Genomic DNA, 20,586 nt, shown 5'->3' with positions numbered 1-20,586 from the left:
ACTCCACACACACTAACTACTGCTGCTGCTGTACTGATCTGGGCTTCTCCAAGAAGGCACTTTGATAGACGCCCCCCACCACATTTATGTACCAAAGGCAACTAGAGTGCCAGCCTCCCTGCCCACAACAGACCTCCCAGCACTGATGAGCTTCTTTCAGCAGACTTCCACTCTACTCCAACAATCAGCATGTTTAATGGGCGCCCCCTGTGGCACTGTCCCCTGCCCCCTCTGAGGTTCGAATACCATGGGCTCGGACTCGATACAAGCATGTGAAACGAGGGTGGCCCCAGTTGCTTAGAATCTGGATCTTCACCTTGGGAAAGGCAGCTGGGGGGTCATTCTGGAGAGAAAAATGGATGATGCCAGTGTCTGCTCTCCCAAGGGGCTGCCTTCCTCCCCTATCTTCCCTTACTGTCCCATTCTCTTAGACCCTTCACCTCCCAGAGACCAACATACCTGTAGGTGGAAAGTCTGAATCTCAGATTTCTCCACGTCAAAGGTAAATTTCCCCAAGAAGACCTCAGTCTCGCCGTCAACTTGGAGGCCCTGATAAGTGAAGAATGAGTGGAGGAACAGAGACAGGTGGAAGTGGAGGTGTTGAGAACCTACTTTGTGTTCAGTAGTTGTATGCACACTCTCATTTATTTTTCAGTGTTAGGATGATAGAGTGTGGAATCTGGGCTCAAAGAAATCAAGTTGCAAATTTAAGCCTGACCACTTGTTAGCTGTGTGACCTTGGGCAAGTTACCTCCCCTATCTGAGAATTACTTTTTCTCATCAATGAAGGGGGGAGATAGCACTTCATAGGTTGTGTCGATGCAAGGATATATAATCCATGGAAAGTACTCAAAACAGATTAAGGACTCAATAAACCATAACCGATATTTGAGTATGGTATGGTTATTTAAGACCTATGGCAACCCTGAGAGGCAAGTGGTAGTATCTCCATTTATGGATGAGCAAGCAAAGACTCAGTAGCCCCAGTTTTCATGCCTGCCTTGTGCTCTGTAGGAAAATCCCCCACCTCCTTGGCCTCAGCCCCACTTACATAGACTGCAAAGTCACGGGGGGCGCTGTTAGCTCCCCGGGTGTGTGCCACAGTGGGCGGTGGATGCTGCAGAGTGATGTCGCTCAGCTGCACACGACCCGGCAACCGGATCACCACCTGGCCCTGGTCGCCTTCAAAAGCCCAGCAATTTCCAGGGAACACGTCTGGCTGCAGTGGGGGTGGATAGATCTTCAGAACCACAGGACTGAGCAACTGTGGCCCTTCCCCACCCTCCCGGGCATTTGTACTGGTAGGCCCCTCCATCAGTTTGACCCTATCAAGGGCCCACCCAGGACTCCAGTCCCTAGCAGTGCCAGAAAGTGTTAGTTGCTCAGTCGTGTCCGACTCTTTGTGACCCCATGGAGTAGCCCGCCAGGCTCCTCTGTCCATGGAACTCTCCAGGCAAGAAAACTGGAATGGGTAGCCATTCCCTTCTCCATGGCATCTTCCTGACGCAGGGATCGAACTCAGCATTGCAGGCAGATTCCTCACCGTCTGAGCCACCAGGAAGCACTGCCAGGTCTCTCCAGTATTATGTTGTCCTCCACCTCACCCAGAGTCTCACCCCAGGCAAGCCAGGCCCGCCTCCGCCTCCGGGCGGCCAAATTATGCCCAGCAGGGTCTCCCTGGTGCCACGCCCTCAGCTAAGTCGGGTCCAACCCCAGGAAGCTGTGGGATCCTTTCTCCAGAATCCGCCCCTGGTTCCTTTTTGGGATCTGCGTTCCAGGCCCACCTCCAGGATAACCGTGGGCGGTCGCGCGTAGTTCCAGAAGCTGAAGCGATTCCAGAAGTAGGCAGTGTTCGCATCCTCATAGTCCTGGGATGTCTTCTCTAGGTCGATGGAGGCTCCTAGAGCAGGAAGAAGCAACTAGTCAGGGGCTCTCAGGCCAGACCCACAGCAAAGGCAGTGTCCGTCTGAGGTCGGTCTGTCTGGGCCGATCTTGTGCATAGTTCTGTCTGCGTCTCTGAGTCTCAGTCCCTCCCTGGGTCTTACCGACAGAACTCAGCGCATAGTCGGGTTTCTGCACAAAGTCCTCACTCAGCCTCTGGAATACGAGTTGGGCCACTCTCTGAAAAGAGAGAGGGCGGAGCCTGGAGGGGCGGGCTTGCGGGCAGGTTTTATACTGGGGCGGAGTTCTCCGGAGCTCTGGTTCGGGCCTTAACACTCAGGAGGGCCTTAAGACTCAGGGCGGAGGGAGCACGGTTCCCAGCTGCCGAGCTCCTGGACCGGGTTCTGAGGGCAGGCTGCGTCTGCGGGACTCACCTCGCTGTTGGCGGCGCGAACGCTGGACATCTCCTTGTGGAGTTTAACCAGTTCAGCCTGGAGCTGCTGCAGCTGCTGCCCCTGGGAGCGCACGCGCTCGTGGTATTCGCTGCAGGCAGAAGGTTGGCACGCTGCAGTTGGCTCCCTGTCCCCCTGGCCACTTTCCGTAGGATCTCCCCACCCCCAACAGAAGCACCTTTGAGGCCCCCAATTCCCCACCCCAGGGCCCTCTTTCACCTTAGAGTCAGCATCTCCTTAGGTTCCTATTGGAGGGAGGGACAAAAAACAGCAATGCTTAGCTCCCACCTCAGAGTGGGAGTGGCCAGATACAAAAGGCCTTCTCTCTAAGGACTGCCTACCCCTTTTTCCTGATCTTCCAGCATCTCTCCAAGACAGACCCTCAAGCACCTCTGCGCACAATCCCCCAGAAATCTCCTGTTTATAGCCAGCCTTTCCTTAGGGTGATAGCCTCCGGCACTGTCCCCCTCCCCAGTGGCCCAGGGGACTCCCCACAACCTCCAGGTTTATAGCCTGCCAACCATCCAAACCCAGGACAGTTTCCCCGACTCACATTTTCCAAAGGAGGGGCGAGGTATAGGAGTCCCCACCAGAGTGCTGGAGAAAGAAGGAGTGGTCTCAGGGGAAGGGAAGGGAGGAGGTTTCTCAGTCGAAAAGGGGACAGTGGGGGCAAAGAGGCTTGAAGGAGCTCAGTCTGAGGAGGGAAGGCTCTGAAGGGGAGTGTGAAGAACTGTGAGCCTCTGAAGGGACTGAGTGGGCTGAAGGAAAGTGTACCTGGTTTGGCTTCAGAGCTTCCAGGGCTGGGGCCCCGGGAACTGATCACCCTCTCACCTGCCAGAAAGAGGCTCAGCAGTGACACAGCCGTGAGCAGGAAGCGGATGGAACAGACCTCCCTGAGGAACCGAAGGGAGGCTGAGGCTGGGAGACCCCAGAGAATCCCCAGCCCCCACCCCAGGGTCCTAGACCCAGCTCCTGTGAACACAGGTATGAATCGGCTCAAGCCTCAGCTGGGTCTGGCCCTGCTCCCCACCCCCTCCAAAGAGCAGCCCCTGGGGCTCCCCCTTCCCTCCCTCTGACCTGTACACACTGACCAGCACGTCTCCTACCAGGGATAACAACACGCTCAGCACCTGGAAGAGTAGGCCTGAGAAGAAGAAAGGGGGCTCAGGGAAGGAACTAGGCTTAGGGAGGGAAAGAGATGGTGGGGGAGGAGCTCACAGAGTGGTGTTGGAGGTTCAGAAAAACCTAGGAAGTGGACTCAGGAAGAGAGGGGTGGGCTAGGAGACTTAGGTGGGGAGAAGGAAAATGGATTCTCATTCTTGGAGAAGGTGGGTCGGGCTCTGGGAAGGGGCTAGACAATCAGACATGGGCCGGGGGCTCAGAACTGAAAACAGGGCTTCAGAGGTGAGAAATGGAGTTCGGAGAAGGGAGCCAGAGGGGTCAGAGGGGATCTGGGCTGGCTTGACCCGTACTCAGGAAGCTCTTGGACACTTGCGGGGAAGGCATCTCCTGCCTCAGATCCAGAGTCGGGAGAAGGTCGAGCTGCTCCTCAGAGACTGCGGGAGAGCCAGCCGGTTCTGTGGGAGCCCAAGGGCTCCATTGGGGCCTTGTGCACCGCAGGCCCACTGTTTCCTCAGGACCTGGCTGCAGGTTCTCTTAGCCCAGAAGCAGGGCAGCCTCACAGGTTTTGGTCGCACAGAATCCACAACCCTGGGGTCCTGCAGCACTCTGAGGCCACCCCCACCCCCCACCACCCCGGGAAGCTCAGTCTAGTCGTTGTCCCAACCCGCAAACAGTGGTGCCGCCCCCAGCTTTAGGTCTTGATGCGGCCCTATTTGCCTGGTAGCCGCTGAAGCTAACAACCGAGGCCACGCCTCCTAGGCGGTGCCCAATCACAAGCTTTTCCACGCCCCTTCCCAGGACCATCCACCTCACCAAGACCCTCTTATTCATTGCCTACTCTTTTTTCCCCCTTCAGGCCCCGCCCCCTAGGTGGTGCCCAGATAGTTTTATCCCACTTCCGCGCCAAACCCCACCCTCTAGGTCCCAGCCCTTCCCTCCGCTCACCCGGGTTCGACCCCGCCCGCACCCGAGGCCCCGCCCCTCACGGTTGCCGCGCCACAGGCGGTCTGCCCATTGTGGCTCCGAGGCGCCGGCTTCTGCCGAGAGCTTCCAGCCCATGTGGTTCCTCCGGGCACTCCAGCGCTCAAGGCGGGCTCACCGCAGCTCGAGCCCCGGGCTCGTCTGCCCTCGGGCTCCCCGGGCCCCGGCCCAGCTGACCGGTGCCCGCAGCTGTCCCCCGAGGTGACGCTCACAGAGCTGTTGCTGTTGTCGCTGTAGAAGTTAGGCGTGTGCTTGTGCTGGGACGCGGCTGAACCCGGGCGGGGGCTTCGCCGCATCCTGACCCGGGGCTGTGGCCTTCCGACGCCAAAGGCACCGTCGTGGCCTCCAAGGCCCTCAGCCCTCCAGCTGGTGCGCGCCGCCCGGACCCCTCAACCCTGCGTGCAGCCGGTGGGCCCCGTGGCCTGCCGCAACCCTCTCCTTTGTAACTGGGCCTGGCTGCTGACTTCATAGAGGAGACCACCGTCTCCGAGGAACGCCCTGGCCGGCGTCACAGAGCCAGTCGTGACGTCCCTGGGAGCCTTGGCAGTCTCCCTTATTCTTTCCCAAGTTAAAGCAAGCAATGACATTACAGCATTTTCCAAAACACCCTGTCTAAAACTACTGCTTAACATGAAAGAGTTTCTGTCCCCCTTCCTGCTTTGTTTTTCCCCTTAGCACTTAGGTGTTTTATTTCATTCTTCATTACGTGTCACTCCCAGTAGAGCAGTAAGTTTATGAAGGCAGAGATTTTTGTTGTGTTCACTACTGTATCTTTCAGCACCGCGATAGATAGTTTCTATCTAGCATGTAGTGTCGATCAGTCGCTCAGTGGTGTCTGACTCTTTGTGACCCCATGGAATGTAGCATGTGGTAGGTACTCATGTATCTATGAAGGAACAGATGTTAAGAAGGGGCAAGGGCTCACCCCCATGTGGCACTTCTCAATACAGTCTTTTTAGTCTCTTTTGCTCTAAAAACACTTCAGGCTCCTCCTTCTCTCATCCTAGTCATCAGGCCAGAGAACTCTGACCTCAGGGATCTGTGATCTCTTCTGGACCCATATTCACCAGGGGTCTTTGGGAAATTCAGTACCCCTCAATCACCATATCTTTTTGTTTTTTTATACAATTGATACCTTCAAACTGTGATGCTGAAGACTCCTGACAGTCCCTAGGACAGCAAGGAGATCAAACCAGTCAATCTTAAGGGAAATCAACCCTAAATACTTGTTGGAAAAACTGACGCTGAAGCTGAAGTATTTTGGTCATCTGATTCGAACAGCCGTCTCATTGGAAAAGTCCCTGATGCTGGGAAAGATTGAGGGCAGAAGGAGAAGAGGGCGTCAGAGGATGAGATGGCTGGATGGCATCACCAATGCAATGGACAAGAACTTGGCAAACTTCGGGAGATGGTGAGGGACATGGAGGTCTGGCGTGCTGCAGTCCATGGGGTTGCAAAGAGTCAGACACGACTGGGTGACTGAACAACAACAATCTCCATACAGACACTCAGACCATCTGAGTCACCTAGAACAGAAAGGAATCACACTTAGTCACAAGAGACCAGATGTTCCCAAATTCCTGCTGTGCAGCAGAATAGTACCAGAGTGGCTTCTGAAAATTTAGGTCCCAGCCACACCTTAAGATACTACGTTAGCATTTCTAGAGTGGGAGCAAGAATGTGCATTTTTAACAAGCACATATGATCCTGACCACACTTTGAAAAGCAGTGCAGTTCATCCCGTGCATATTACACAGTGGGCAACCAGGCCCAGAGAGGAGAAAGGATTTTCTGGAAACCACACACACAATAAGTGACAGCAGTTGGAATTCCAAAACCTTGCCCTGGAGTTTAGTATTCTTTCCACCACATCCTATTTTTGTTGGAATGTTAGGACGTGGATGTAGGAGTTCTTAAAGGGTCGAGGCCCAGGGAACCTGCCACGGTGTGTTTCAACCCAAAGAGGAGCCACCTGTGTTAGCTTCCAGAGGCATCAATAACTCACTTGAGGGACTTCCATGGTGGCCCAGTGGTTAAGAATCCACCTTCCAATGCAGGGGAGATGGGTTCAATCCCTGGTTAGGGAACTAAGATCCCACATGCCGTGGGGCAACTAAACCTACACTCTGCAACTACAGAGCCCGCTCACCCCAACTAGAGAGAAGCCCACAAACTGCAGTGAAAGATCTGGTGTGCTGCAACTAAGACCCCATCCAGCCAAAAAATAATAATAAAATAAATTTTAAAAAAGAAAAAAAAAAAACCAAAGCAAAAATACCTTGCTTGACTAGATGCCACAGAGCTCAAGGGAGGGAGGGAAGACAAGACCAAAGCAGTGACACCTAATAATTCTGGACCCCTTTCCACCCTCCTTTGGGTCCCAGTGTCTCTATCTGTCAAATGGGGAGATGAAGCCCTCAATGTCTGAGAGCTTTGAGGTGTAACCTTGTTTAGGAATAGACTCACCCATGCCTCTTGTCTGGTATTGTATAGGCCCAAAAACTCATTTGAGCATGTTACACCTGGGGAATAGGCAGAATGAGACTCTCTCTCAGTACAGTTATCCCTTGCTTTTTACAAAAGACCTATTTTAGTACTGGTTTTTGCTGACCAAAAGAAACCCGAAGATTTTCACTCTCACAAAAAAGGCAAAAAGCAAAGATAGCATTCCCAGTGAGCTGTTACAAAGGCATCTTGCACCCAGAGCTGCAAGACTGGCACCGCAAGCTCCTTCCCCAAGAACTACAAACTCAGCATAAAGCCTCCATAGCCTTGAACTGTCTGTGAGCGTCTGTGCTTCATTCAGATTTATTTTAAACATCCAATAGCAAGATGTATCGTAGGGCGACTGCTTTTTCACTTTCTGCCACTTTGCCTTAGGACAGCAGGGGAAATCTGTGCTGAGATGGAGCAGCCGAAGCACAGGAAGTGACCACCTCTGGTTCAAGGAACCAGCAAGACCCAGCTCCTCTGACTGCCTCCTCTTATCTGCTGCTGCCGCCTGATACATTCCTTGTACTCTGGCCATACCGAACAAATCATAGGTCCTGGAACATGCCCGGCATTCCTTCCCACTTCCTGCATGCCCTTCTCTGCTGAACTGCTGTCCTCAAAGCCCAATTTAAGCAGTCGCTCCTCAAGGAAGCCCCTTTGGCCTCCCTCCCCTGAGTAGTGTAGCCCTGACCCTCTCCCGCTCTGATGGGGATCTAGGCTTTGTTTGGTGTTGGAGTCCGTGAAGCGATTTGGAAGAAATGCCTGAATCACCTCTGTGGTGGCACCTCCTCCCCGCCTCCGCCAAGAGTGACACAGCATGTGTTCTGTATACAGGCAGTGTCACCGATGGCCCTGAGATGCACTCAACACAGAGTTACCGTCACTCATGGGTTCAGACTGTGAGACACAGTCATTCCTTCATTCATTCAAAGTACTTCACATCTGTTTCAGGATTAATAACCTAACCTAGGAGGACTATGTCCAGAAAAATGCACACATGCTCAAAATTTTAGACAATTTCAAGTGTTTGCACACTCCCTGGAGACCATCTATGGTCCCACCAGTAAACCCAAAGATATTGGTTAAGAAATGTTCTGGGACTTCCCTGGCGGTCCAGTGGTTAATCTGCCTTGCAATGCAGGGGACATATGCTCTATCCCTGGTTGGGGAAGATCCCACATGCTGTGGAGCAACTAAGCCCATGTGCCACAACTACTTTGCTGCGTGCAGCAGCAAAGACCCATGACAGCCAAAAAATAAAAATAAATAGCTAAATAAATCTTAAAAAAAAGAAGAAGCGTTTTGAATACCTGCTATATGCAAGCTAGGGACACACGTTCAGTCATTAATTCAAAAAATATGTTGAGTGCCTACATGCTAAAGTTGGGGGCTAGGGGATTTACTTTTCTTTTTTTTTTAATGTTTTAATTTGTTTGACTGAGAGGTGAACAGGGAACAACATGAGGCCCCATGTCCTTGAGTCCTCACAGGCTAGCAGAGGCCAGACTGGGTCCAGCCCTCTCCCCTTGCCTCCATCCCCACCTGGTCGCATCTGCCCCTGCCAATAAGGATGCAGGACAGAGGCTGAAGCTGGGGAAGGCAAAGAGGACTAAATTGACCACAGGGACCTTACTTACCCCTATCTTTCTGTTCTTTCACTCCCTCCCTACTGACCCCCAGGCCTGCTGATTTTGTGTTTGACTAAAGGGCAGGGATTGCTGAACCTGCTGGGTGAGTCCAGTGAGTCAAAGGCGATTCAGGTGGGCAGGAGGGCAGGCGGGGAGAGGCATTGCCCTGGGACAATGGCTCTGACTGTGTGTGTGCGGCGACTAACAGGGCTGCCAGGCACCCACGACCGACAAGTGAGGCTCAGCTTTCGAGGTGAGGTCTGCAGGGATGCTCTGAGAATTTTTAGATACGGGAAGCTCTGGCCCCTCCTATCCGCAGGTCCCCCACTTCATCTCTGGGCATCTCTACAGTTTGTCTCCTTTGTCCTTGAACCCAATGTGTCCATCTCTCTGCCTCCCTCCCTCCGTATCTTCTATGGCTCTTTGAGGGTGAGTCCAGGGAGTTTGGACTCTGGGCCAAGAGTGGATGGAGAGATGATTTGTGTGTGTGTAGGGGGAGGAGGTGATAAATGACTAGATTCAATTCTGAGTAGGTTTTACCCAGAAAACAAGGAGAATTCACTGTGGTCGAGAAGCAGATATAGGTGAGGTGAGTGGGGTTGGGTTCTGGATGGGGAAAAGCTTGTCTGTACCCCATCTGAGTCCATCCTTGGGCTGGGAGGCTTATTCCTGAATTTGGAGAGGTGGTACAGTTTCAGGAGGTGGGGTTGTCTAATGCTCTGGAGGTTAGACTCAGCATGGGACAAGTCAGGATCAAGACTGGGGAGATTAGTTCTTGATTGATAGTTAGCCCCAGATCAGCCCTAATTGGGGAGGACTGGTTCCTGGTTTAGGAGATCAGCCGTGGAGTTAGCTCTCAATTTGTTGGCTCCTATTTCAGGTTTGGGAATAGGCTATGGATTGGGGGTCAGTGTCAGCCCAGCATTGGGTGTTACAAGGTTCTTCCTATTCCCAGCTCTTCCGTTGGCCACACTATGGGGCTCCTCTGGCTGGGGAGTGTCTGTCTGTTCAGGTGGTCAATTGTAGCCGTGTGTTCAGCCCCAGGTGAGTAGGCCTGGGGAACCAAGGATGCAAACGGGGTAGAGGGGGCCTTGGGGCCATTCTCCTGGGTCATTCTTTTATTTCGTGCCGCACCCCCAGGTCTCTGGGGACACTTGTGATCTCCCTGCAGCAGCTACAGACTGCCGGGCATTTGGTGCTGCGGGAGGCCTTAGTGGACAAGAATCTGCGTGTGTCTCCAGTGAGTTCTGCCAGCCCCCCAGAGCCTGAGGGTCCCTCTAGAAGTGGGTTCCATTTCTCAGAGAGGAAAATTCAGACTGAGACAGGAGTGGTAACACGGCCCCCGAGTCAGGGTGTCTTGGATTACAGCTCTGGGGGCCAAGAATCAGGTTCAGCTCTGAGGGCCAGGGGTGTGGCAAGGGGAGAAGATAAGAAGTTCTCGCCCCATGACCCTGCACCAGGCGCAGTCCTTGTAGGGAGGCAAAGATGAGCCTGGATGGATTTTTCTGGTGTTTCATGGGGAGTCAGCATAGCCTCATAGAAGTGAACTTGGGTTCAAATCTCAAGTCCTCCACTTCCCATCTGAGACCTTAGCCAAGTTATTCAGCTTCTCTAGGCAGTTTCCTCACTTACCTTATGTGGAGTCCTACAAAATGTCAAGCTTTTCACTCAGCCTGCCGTCATTTGTTATGCTCCAATTACAAGCAAGTGCAGTTCTAAGCAATGAGGATTGAGTGGTGAGCAAAGCCAGATAAGGACTTGCCCTCTTAGAACTCCATATCTACAGAGAGAGGCAAACATTAAACAAATATTCAGGGACTTCTCTGGTAGTCCCATGGCTAAGATTCCATGCTCCCAATGCAGGCGGCTGGAGTTTGATCCCTGGTCAGGGAACAAGATCCCACAAGCTGTAACGAAATGTTCAGATGCTGCAACTAAAGATCCTGTGAGCTGCAATGAAGACCTGGCACAGTAAAAAAAAAAAAGAAAAAAAAAGAGTTAAAAAAGAATATTCACAAAAATGAATGTAAAAATGCCTGTGAAGGATGTTATAAAATAGCAGATAGGGGGCTGGAAGAATGTATAACGGAGAGACGTGACCTATATAGGGTTCAGAAAAGGCTCCCTGAGAAAGTAGTGTTTGAGCTTAGAATTGAAAGATATGATAGGAGTTAAATACATGGGAGGAGAGACTGTTCCAGGCGGAAGAACCAGCATATTCAAAAGCCCAGCACCCTGAGATAGCGTAACTGGGGTGCAGGGCAAAGCAGATCCCCTAACAGATGCGGCTGGAAAGTTTGGCAGGGCCCAGACCATGCAGAGCTGTGAAGGCACGTTAGTGTATTTCCAAGAGCAATGAGATTATTTTGGAGTTGTGTTGGGCCCCTTCAAGAAGTTACTTGCGCTTGGTAAGTTCTTAATAGCTTATGAGTAGTCACTATTATTTGGGGCTTCCCTGGTGACTCAGATGCTAAAGAATCTGCCTGCAGTGTGGGAGACCTGGGTTTTGCCCCCAGGTCAGGAAGATCCTGGGAGAAGAGAATGGCTACCCACTCCAATATTCTTGCCTGGGAAATCCCATGGACAGAGGAGCGTGGCAAGCTACAGTCCATAAGTCCATGGGGTCACAAAGAGTCAGACACAACTGAGTGACTAACACTTTCACACTTTCACCCACTACTAGTAATGATCAGAGAGGAACCAAAGTCACCACAGATGAGGCCAGGAGGGTCTCTGTTTATAGATAGAGAAAAAGGCACTGTCTTTGGGGTTTTCCTAGCCTCAGGGTAGCCTCAGTAGCCTGAGGCCCACTGTGGATCTGGTTTTAGGTCCAGGTAGAACTTGACCTGAAGTACCAGCCTCCAGAGGTTGCAACTGGAGTCTGGGCACAAGAGGACTTTGGAGCACCCATTCGGGACAGGTAAACCTCCCACCCACCTAAGCAAGACCCAGGCAGGCCTCAGTAAAGGACAATGGTAACCAGTTCCCCTGTGGATCTGCTGGATGTGATGACTCTTGGACCCATGCTGCCCAGTTTGTAACTCTGTAGTCAGACCTGGCCCTCTCCTGTCATTCCTCTTTCTCCCAGCTCAGAGCTGATCATCCCCAACGTGGGCTTCCAGGAGCTGGAGTAAGTATGTGGGGATGACCTGGGTTACAGGGTCAGTCTTGGGATTGGGACCCAGTGATATGAGGTCAGTTCCTGGGTCTGGGATCAGTACTGGACCAATTCCAGGGTGAGAAGTCAGTCCTAGAATAAGGGGTCAATTCTGGAATTAGAGGGCTCTCAGGTTCAGAGTCAGAGATGGGTCCTAGAGTCAGGGACATCAGAGATGGGTGTCCAGAGATGGGTGAGAGGTCCCAGACATGTTCCTGGAGAGCCTTTCCTGTCAGACCTGGGGAGGCCCAGCTGGAGCGGCGGGCAGTGGCACTGGGCCACAGGCTAGCTCGAGGAGCAGGTCAGCAGGACGATGAGGACGATGAGCTGGCGCTGGAGCTGGATGATGAGCCTGATGTGGAGCTTTCTGGCGTCGTGTTCAGCCCACTCCAAAGGTAACTTGTAGCCCTGCACACCTGCTCCCACAGCCTACCAGTGTGTCTGTCAACCTCACCTGCTCATACCTGCAGGCCCATGCCTGTCCACCCTCACAAACACAGGGTTCCAAGGGTATGGGTGGGGAGTGGATATCCTGGGGTCAAGGGTCATTCACTCTTCGGCATAGACACTGCCACATTCAGACAGTTACACTGACTCACACATGGCTTCTGGAACCCATGAAGGTGATGCCAGCTTGATGAGGGCAAGGAGTTTAACCTCTTTTGTTCTCTGCAGTGTTCCAGTGCCTAGAACAGAGTTGGTTCTAGGCGCCTGCATATAGCAGGCGCACCATCAGTCTTTGTTGAATGAACAAACGGTTTTAGGGCTCCAGAAATGAGTCGAATTCTGAGTGTAGAGTTGAGATGGCAGCCAGACAAGACTGGAAGGACTTAGAAACTAAAGTTTAGGGGGAGAAATCTCAGCACCAACCAAGCAAGAGTGTGTGTACAGAGGGGGAGGAAGTGAAGTGAGAGCTGACCCTAACCCCTCTCTGCAGCCGAGCTCGGGGCCTGGCCCGCGGGGATCCTTTCCAGGTGTCCAGGGCCCAGGACTTCCAGGTACGGCTCTCCCTCCAGGCCCAAACCCTTGGGGAGTACCATCAGCTCTCCACACACGTTCTTCCCTCAAACCATGGCAGGTTGGCTTCCTTTCCTCTTCCTTCCTCACCCTTCAGGTCGGGGTCACGGTGCTGGAGGCCCAGAAGCTGGTGGGAGTCAACATTAACCCTTATGTGGCCGTGCGCGTTGGAGAGCAACGCCGAAAGACCGCCACGCAGCGCGGCACCAATTGCCCCTTCTACAATGAGGTGGGCGCAACCAGGGAAGGAGGAGCCTGAGAGAGTGGGCGGGACCCAGGGGAAGAACTGTGAGCCGAGGGGACGTGGCCTGGGGCTGGGGAAATGAGCCTATTGGCTGGCCTGGGGCCAAGCGCTCGGTGCTGGAAAGGGTTCAAAGGGGTATGGTCACCGAATTGGGGTGGAGTGGGGAAGGGGGAAACAGGGCGTTCTCTTTACAAGGGCTAGGGGCCAGAGGGTGTGAACCCTTCACGTATAACCTGCTGTCAATTCTCTTGCTTCCCCACTTTAACCCAGTACTTCTTGTTTGAATTTCACGAGACCCGGCTTCACCTCCAGAACTTGCTCCTGGAGATCACGGTGAGAGGGTTAGGGGTGAGAGGTTGCCGTCAGAAAAGGAGAGATGCCGAAGATCCAGTCTAAAGCCACCTTTCCCCAGGCTTTTCATTCGCAGACCCTTCCCTTTATGGCCACTCGGATCGGCACCTTCAGGATGGACCTGGGCATGATCTTCGAACAGCCAGGTACTGAACACCCCCTGCCCCTGTCATTGAGACTCCTCTGCGTGGACAAAGGAAGCAGACCCGCTGGCCACCGAGCCCAGAGTACTAACTTGTAAGACAGCTATCTCTTTCGACGTCTGACTGGCATGTACTCCTGCTCCTCCCTCCTGAGCCAGACTTGAACCCCGGCTATTGTCCAGCATTCTAATCCCAGCCTCCACAACCACCCTGCGCATCCCGCCGGGCCCCCTGACCCCTGGGCCCGCTCCTCTGTCCCCAGATGGCCACTTCTATCAGAAATGGGCCCCACTGCACGACCCCCGGGACACCCGCGCCGGGACCAAAGGCTTCGTCAAGGTCACTTTGTCCGTGAGGGCGCGCGGGGACCTGCCCCCTCCACTGCCACCCCCGGACCCTGGCCACAGTTCGAACATCGAGAAGTGAGCTGGGGTGGAGAGTGGGGAGGGGGAAGAGTAGGACCGGGCGAGGCTTCCTGGATGCGGAAAAGGCAAGGGGCCGAGCCTAGGGCTTCTGGGCCCCTCAGCGCCCGGCTCCCCTAGGAACCTGTTGCTGCCGCGTTGGGTGCCAGCGGAGAGACCGTGGGCGCGCCTGCGAGTGCGCGTGTACCGCGCGGAGGGCTTCCGGCGCTGCGCCCCGGGCTGCTGGGCAGCCTGGCCCATGCCCTGCTGGACCAGCGCGTCCCCGTGGACCCCTACGTGAGGGTGTCTTTCCTGGGGCAGCAGGTAAGTCCCTCCCGTCCCCATTCAGCGGAGGTCCAGGCCGGGATCCGCACAGACCGCTCGCCGCCTGTCTTCACCGCATGCTCAGGGCGAGACTTCGGTACGCAGTGAGACCACTGCGCCCAAGTGGAACGAGCAGCTGAGCTTCGTGGAGCTCTTCCCGCCGCTAATGCGCGGTTTTCGTCTGCAGCTACGGGACGACGCGCCCCTCGTCGATGCGGCCCTGGCCACGCACGTGCTGGACCTGACACAGATCTCGCATTCCGGCCGCGCAGGTAAGTGCATCCTGCCGACGCGTGCCGCGCCTCCTCCCTGGCCCTGTGTGCCCAGGGTCCCGCCCCCGACGGCAAACCCCATCCTCCCGACCCAACTCCGCTTAGAAAGTCTGGTCTATGCCAAGTGACTATATCGCTCCAAGCCGACCCCTCCCTTCACAGTCCCACTTGTTGCCCGCAGACTACAGACCCTACACTTGGTTTGGTTCTGTTGACAAGAATCCTAATTACAGCTGAATATCCAGTAATCCCTGCAGCCCAGTTCTTCTTACAGATTGACCTGCAGGAAAACAAGCCCTGACCACTTTACTCCGGACCCTTACCGGGTCACCCGTAGCTCCACCCCAATGCTGACTCCACCTCCAGGTCTTTGGCTCCGCCCCCAGGGCATCTTTCCTGTCGAACTGATCCCAGGGCACTTCCCTGGTGGTCCAGTGGTTGGGAATCCTCCTGCCAATGCAGGGGACACGGGTTCAGTCCCTGGTCCGGGAAGATTCCGCATACCCGGGGCAACTAAGCCGGTGCACCACAACTACTGAAGCCCACGCCCTAGAGCCTGTGCTCTGAAGAGAAGCTACGCTAATGAGAAGCCAGAGCACCGCAATTAGAGAAAGGCTGTAGGCAGCAACAAAGATCCAGTGCAGCCAAAAGCAAACGACTAAATAATAGTTGTTTTTAAAAAATAGTTCTCCCAGGTCTTGGTCCTTAGCTCTTGGGCCCTAACTGTTCGAAGGCTTTCCTTCCAGAGGTCCAGAGGTTCAATCTGACACCCCTCTTCCTTAGCATAGACTAGTACCCACCTGCTCCACACTTCCCTCCAAAACACTGTTTTTGTCCCCTTCATTTCCCCACAGCGGGGTTTAACCCCACCTTCGGCCCGGCCTGGGTACCTCTCTATGGCTCACCCCCCAGTACGGGTCTCCGGGATGGTCTTCAGAATCTCCATGAAGGCGTTGGCCAAGGCATTTGTTTCCGAGGCCGACTGCTGGTGGCCGTGTCCATGGAAGTGTTGGAAGGGAGAGCTGAACCCAAGCCTCCCCAGGCCCCACAGGTGTCCAGGTTGTCTCGGCTCACAGGAAAGAAGAAAAAGAAAGCCAGGCGTGGCCAGATTCCTGCAGGGATACAGCCGCACCGGGATGCCAGCTCCAGTGTTGATGCGCCTGAGATTCCTAGTGCCATGGAGGTGGAAGTGGAGGAATTGCTGCCGCTGCCAGAGGTGGGGCTGAAGTTTAGTAAGGGGGCCGGGTACACATTCTCAGTTCTGGAGTGTGTACCCAGCTCCCAGGCTTTAAACACTGGGGCAGGGGGGTGTCTCAACTTGGTGACCTGGGTGAAGACTGCACTGTGTGTACACATGTGCCCCTATGTATATTACACACAGGGAAAGAGGAGGGTGACGACTCAGAGATGAACCAGAGAGGACCAAGTCCCAGGTCCGAAGAACTGGGACAACAAGGGGCAGAGGGAAGCAGGACGCCAGCAGCGAATCTTCTAGGCCTTCGTTGTATGTCCTTCTGTGGGCATTGTGACCAAGCATAGTCCAGGCTGCAAACTGGGAGGGTGGGGGCTGACTCCATCCTGACCCGCCTTTTCCAGAATGCCCTGGCACCCTGTGAAGATTTCCTGCTCTTCGCTGTGCTCTTCGAGGCCACCATGATCGACCTGGCCATGGCTGCCCAGCCCATCAACTTTGAGATCTCCATCGGTGTGAGACCTAACCAAAGCCCTAAGGGCAGTGGGTTTGAGGGTGGTCACTCTTGTTCCAGACTTAGGCCACTGGAAGGAACAGTTGACCTTCAGTAAGGGGTGGGCTCTGACTTAACTACTGAGACAAAGATTGAGGGAGGGAACCCTCAGGCTGGTGCCCACTGACCCTTGTGGCTCCCGGCAGGTGATGCAGGTCGCAGAAAGGAGCAGTTGAGCCAAGGATCCAGGGTTGGGGAGGAAGCAGAGGACACAGAAGGGGAGAAACAGCTCCTGCTGGAGTCAGACATGGGAGTCGGGCCAGTGGAGGAGGAGGAGGAGCTGGGAACCCCAGCTCAGGGGCCTGAGCCCCTGGATGGCAGTGGGTGAGTGCTCCCGGTGGCTGGAAGGAAGGCGTTGGGGGATTCCCAGCGGCCCAGGACTGCCCGTTACAGACTCTGCTCCTCTGCATGTGCCCAGGCCTTACTTCTGCTTGCCCCTACGTCACCACAAGCCTTGTGTGTGCATGTGGAGCCGCTGGGAGAATCACTTGTGGCGCCTGCAGAGCAGTAACTGTGTGCGGAGAGTGGCCGAGAGGCTGGTGAGAGCAAGGCGGGTGCTCACAGGGCGAGGCCAGGATAGAGGGGGCATTCCGGACACTCTGACCTGTGAAGGGGGGGCAGATGGGTAAAGCAGCAGGGTTACCCAACACCTCATCAGGTGCAAGCTTCCGGGAGAGCTGAGAAGGCCAAAAACTGTGGGAGGGCTGGAATTCAGAACGTTGGACCCAGGAAGAACAAGAGTAGAGCTCCTGGGGCCTGGACTCACAGCCATGGAGCCAGCCCAGGGCTTGAGAAACTGAACCCAGAATTAGTTGGCGTCAAAGAAGGGTGGGGCCAAGAGGAAGTCATGAGTGGGCGGGGCCTTGGGATGAGGGTGTGGTCTAAAGGAGGTGGAGGCTGACCCTCTCCCTTTGGCACAGGACCAGGGGTTGCAGGAGGTTGAGACTGCAGCAACGGCCAGGACCTGGGGCCTGCACACGGCTGAAGCAGGCACTGGAAGAGCTGGTGGCAGGCAGCAGGTGAGCGGAGAGCCTCCCCTTCCTTGCTGCAGACTCTAGGGTAAGGGAAACCCATGATAGCTGTCTGGACCCAAGGGCCCTGGATGCTGCAGTCTGATCAGCACTTTACAGGAGAGTGAGGAGATGATTGTGGAGGGAACTTGATGGAAATTATTGGATGTTAGGCCACTCCCCTTCAATAAACTCTTTCCTCCTCTCCTCTAATCTCCACACACCTTCCAGTTCCTCAGATGAGGAGCCACTGAAGATTTTGAAAAGAAAAGGGATGTACTCTAACCTATCCCTAAAAAGGATCAGTGGGGGAGGGATGATATGAGAGGAAGCAGAGGTAATAACTGAGGTGATGGTTGAATTGAATCTAGGATGGACACAGAGTGACAGGACTGGATTCAAAGGCAGTGTGGGTCTGTGAAAGTGACATCTCAAGACTCACTAATGAATAGTCTTAGGGGACTTGGGAAATGTGCAGAGAGGAGTTATGAATGACTCCTACGATTTTGACTTGAATAACTATGTAGATGGTGCCATTTACTGAGCTATGGAAAATGAGAGGAGAGAAGTTATGGTGGGAGGGGAGGGAATATCATAAGCTCATTTTGGGACTTGTTAACTCTGTGAAGAGGAACTAAAAAGCCTCTTGATGAAAGTGAAAGTGGAGAGTGAAAAAGTTGGCTTAAAGCTCAACATTCAGAAAACAAAGATCATGGCATCCAGTCCCATCACTTCATGGTAAATAGATGGGAAACAGTGGAAACAGTGTCAGACATTATTTTTTGGGGCTCCAAAATCACTGCAGATGGTGACTGCAGCCATGAAATTAAAAGACACTTACTCCTTGGAAGGAAAGTTATGTCCAACCTAGATAGCATATTCAAAAGCAGAGACATCACTTTGCCAACAAAGGTCCATCTAGTCAAGGCTATGGTTTTTCCTGTGGTCATGTATGGATGTGAGAGTTGGACTGTGAAGAAGGCTGAGCGCTGAAGAATTGATGCTTTTGAAGTGTGGTGTTGGAGAAGACTCTTGCGAGTCCCTTGGACTGCAAGGAGATCCAACCAGTCCATTCTAAAGGAGATCAGCCCTGGGTGTTCTTTGGAAGGAATGATGCTGAAGCTGAAACTCCAGTACTTTGGCCACCTCATGCGAAGAGTTGACTCATTGGAAAAGACTCTGATGCTGGAAGGGATTGGGGGCAGGAGGAGAAGGGGACGACAGAGGATGAGATGGCTGGATGGCATCACCGACTCAATGGACGTGAGTCTGAGTGAACTCCGGGAGTTGGTGATGGATAGGGAGGCCTGGCGTGCTGCGATTCATGGGGTCGCAAAGAGTCAGACACGACTGAGCGACTGAACTGAACTGAGCTCTAGGGAGAGTTCAAAGCTTAAAATGTAAAATTGGGAGGTGTTAATACAGAGATGGGACTGGATAAGATCATCTAGAGAGCAAAAAAAGGGAAAAAGAAAATTCCAGGGACCTGGCAAGCTCCAGCGTTTAGAGGGAGGGAGGAAGAGGAGAACTCAGCTAAACTTGGTTATTGGTGGTTACTTTTCTTTCTTTATCTCAATCAACCTTTCAGTTCAGTGAAACACTGAGGTGAACACAGTTGACCCCACCCTTCTTCTTGAAAGACTCTCCTGTTGACTTCCATGTCCCTGGTTTTCATTGGGCTTCCCTGGCCATTCTTTCTCATCTCTTTTGCTGGTTCCCTATCTTCTTGACCTCTGAATGTTACAAATTTCATATACTGTGTCCCTGGGCTTCACTGTAAGGCTCTCTTCTCTGTCTATGTTCTCTATGTCTCCAAAAGAGCAACCATATTTAATCCAGTTTAATTACTTGCTTGATTTTTTTATATGATGCAATGAAACTATTTCCATTTTCACTTCACTGATTTATTTTTTTGAAAGTTTTAATTGCTTAGTCGTGTCTGATTCTTTGTGACTCCATGGAACTGTAGCCTGCCAGGCTCCTCTGTCCATGGAATTCTCCAGGCAAGAATACTGGAGAGGGTTACCATTTCCTCCTGCATTGCAGGAGGATTCTTTACCATCTGAGCCACAAAGGAAGTCCTAGTTATCTTATTACTAAAATTATTCTTTGGCAGGGAAATTTCAATGAAAGATTTACTCATATAATATTTCACTTCTTATAGCTTTATCCAGTGTGGTTTTGTGTGTGTGTATGCTGCTGTTATTTCTATCACATCTAATTTTCCTGAATCCAATTTTGTGGATCTAAATCTTATTAAGAAGATATTTTTCTCTTGTCAATTTTAAATCAATAGCAATGTTAATAAGTGAAGTTTTAAAAATTATACAGTTCAGTTCAGTTCATTTCAGTCGCTCAGTCTTGTCCAAATCTTTGAGACCCCATAAACTGCAGCACGCCAGGCCTCCCTGTCCATCACCAACTCCCGGAGTCTACCCAAAGCCATGTCCATTGAGTCGGTGATGACATCCAACCATCTCATCCTCTGTCGTCCCCTTCTTCTCCTGCCCTCAATCTTTCCCGGCATCAGGGTCTTTTCAAATGAGTCAGCTCTCCGAATCAGGTGACCAAAGTATTGGAGTTTCAGCTTCAACATCAGTCCTTCCAATGAACACCCAGGACTGATCTCCTTTAGGATGGACTGGTTGGATCTCCTTCCTGTCCAAGGGACTCAAGAGTCTTCTCCAACACCACAGTTCAAAAGCATCAAATCTTCAGTGCTCAGCTTTCTTTATAGTCCAACTTTCACATCCATACATGACCACTGGAAAAACCATAGCCTTGACTAGACGGACCTTTGTTGACAAAATAATGTCTCTGCTTTTTAATATGCTGTCTAGGTTGGTCATAACTTTCCTTCCAAAGAGTAAGCATCTTTTAATTTCATGGCTGCAATCACCATCTGCAGTGATTTTGGAGCCCCCCAAAATAAAGTCAGCCACTGTTTCCACTGTTTTCCCATCTATTTGCCATGAAGTGATGGGACCAGATGCCATGATCTTCATTTTCTGAATGTTGAGCTTTAAGCCAACTTTTTCACTCTCTTCTTTCACTTTCATCAAGAGGCTCTTTAGTTCTTCTTCACTTACTTCCATAAGGGTGGTGTCATCTGCATATCTGAGGTTATTGATATTTCTCCCAGCAATCTTGATTCCAGCTTGTGCTTCCTCCAGCACAGCATTTCTCATGATGTACTCTGCATATAAGTTAAATAAGCAGGGTGACAATATACAGCCTTGACGTACTCCTTTTCCTATTTGGAACCAATCTGTTGTTCCATGTCCAGTTCTAACTGTTGCTTCCTCACCTGCATACGGGTTTCTCAAGAGGCAGGTGCAGTTTTGACCCTTGTCAGTCAAATTGTG

At 52.6% G+C, this 20,586-nt stretch overlaps 2 protein-coding genes and 1 long non-coding RNA gene across 9 annotated transcripts in view; 2 read left to right on the top strand and 1 right to left on the bottom strand.

Annotated features, from left to right (window-relative positions):
• Positions 1–179: 179 nt before the first annotated feature.
• Positions 180–4,862, bottom strand: SPAG4 (sperm associated antigen 4). 7 transcript variants are annotated; one of them, XM_070801578.1, is made up of 12 exons: positions 4,423–4,862; positions 3,806–3,910; positions 3,411–3,477; positions 3,108–3,226; positions 2,887–2,930; positions 2,553–2,578; positions 2,316–2,424; positions 2,046–2,121; positions 1,785–1,900; positions 1,052–1,219; positions 460–549; positions 180–343 (listed from the first exon to the last, which is right to left on the bottom strand). In XM_070801578.1, exons 1-12 carry the CDS (start codon positions 4,730–4,732, stop codon positions 194–196), a joined length of 1,380 nt encoding a protein of 459 aa, XP_070657679.1. In that variant the 5' UTR covers positions 4,733–4,862; the 3' UTR covers positions 180–193. The 7 variants fall into 7 exon arrangements, with proteins under 7 accessions (XP_070657679.1, XP_019827877.2, XP_070657681.1 ...); XM_019972318.2 differs by having other exon boundaries at positions 3,165–3,226; XM_070801580.1 differs by having other exon boundaries at positions 3,165–3,226; positions 3,806–3,889; positions 4,442–4,619.
• Positions 4,863–14,881: 10,019 nt separating this feature from the next.
• LOC139186575 (uncharacterized) lies at positions 14,882–16,525 on the top strand. The gene is made up of 4 exons (XR_011570205.1): positions 14,882–15,682; positions 15,848–15,970; positions 16,063–16,171; positions 16,358–16,525. It is a non-coding gene; the product is annotated as an uncharacterized lncRNA (long non-coding RNA).
• Positions 16,526–20,586, top strand: part of LOC109567403 (fer-1-like protein 4) — a 37,186-nt gene continuing 33,125 nt past the window's right edge. Inside the window, 3 exon segments of the mRNA XM_070800668.1 lie at positions 16,526–16,750; positions 17,132–17,151; positions 17,153–17,230. Coding sequence (XP_070656769.1) covers positions 16,526–16,750; positions 17,132–17,151; positions 17,153–17,230 — 323 coding nt within the window.

The sequence above is a fragment of the Bos indicus genome, chromosome 13 (assembly GCF_029378745.1).
Source record: "Bos indicus isolate NIAB-ARS_2022 breed Sahiwal x Tharparkar chromosome 13, NIAB-ARS_B.indTharparkar_mat_pri_1.0, whole genome shotgun sequence".
In the NCBI taxonomy this organism is placed as follows: Eukaryota; Metazoa; Chordata; class Mammalia; order Artiodactyla; family Bovidae; genus Bos; species Bos indicus.
This window is presented reverse-complemented; position numbering and strand designations above follow the sequence as displayed.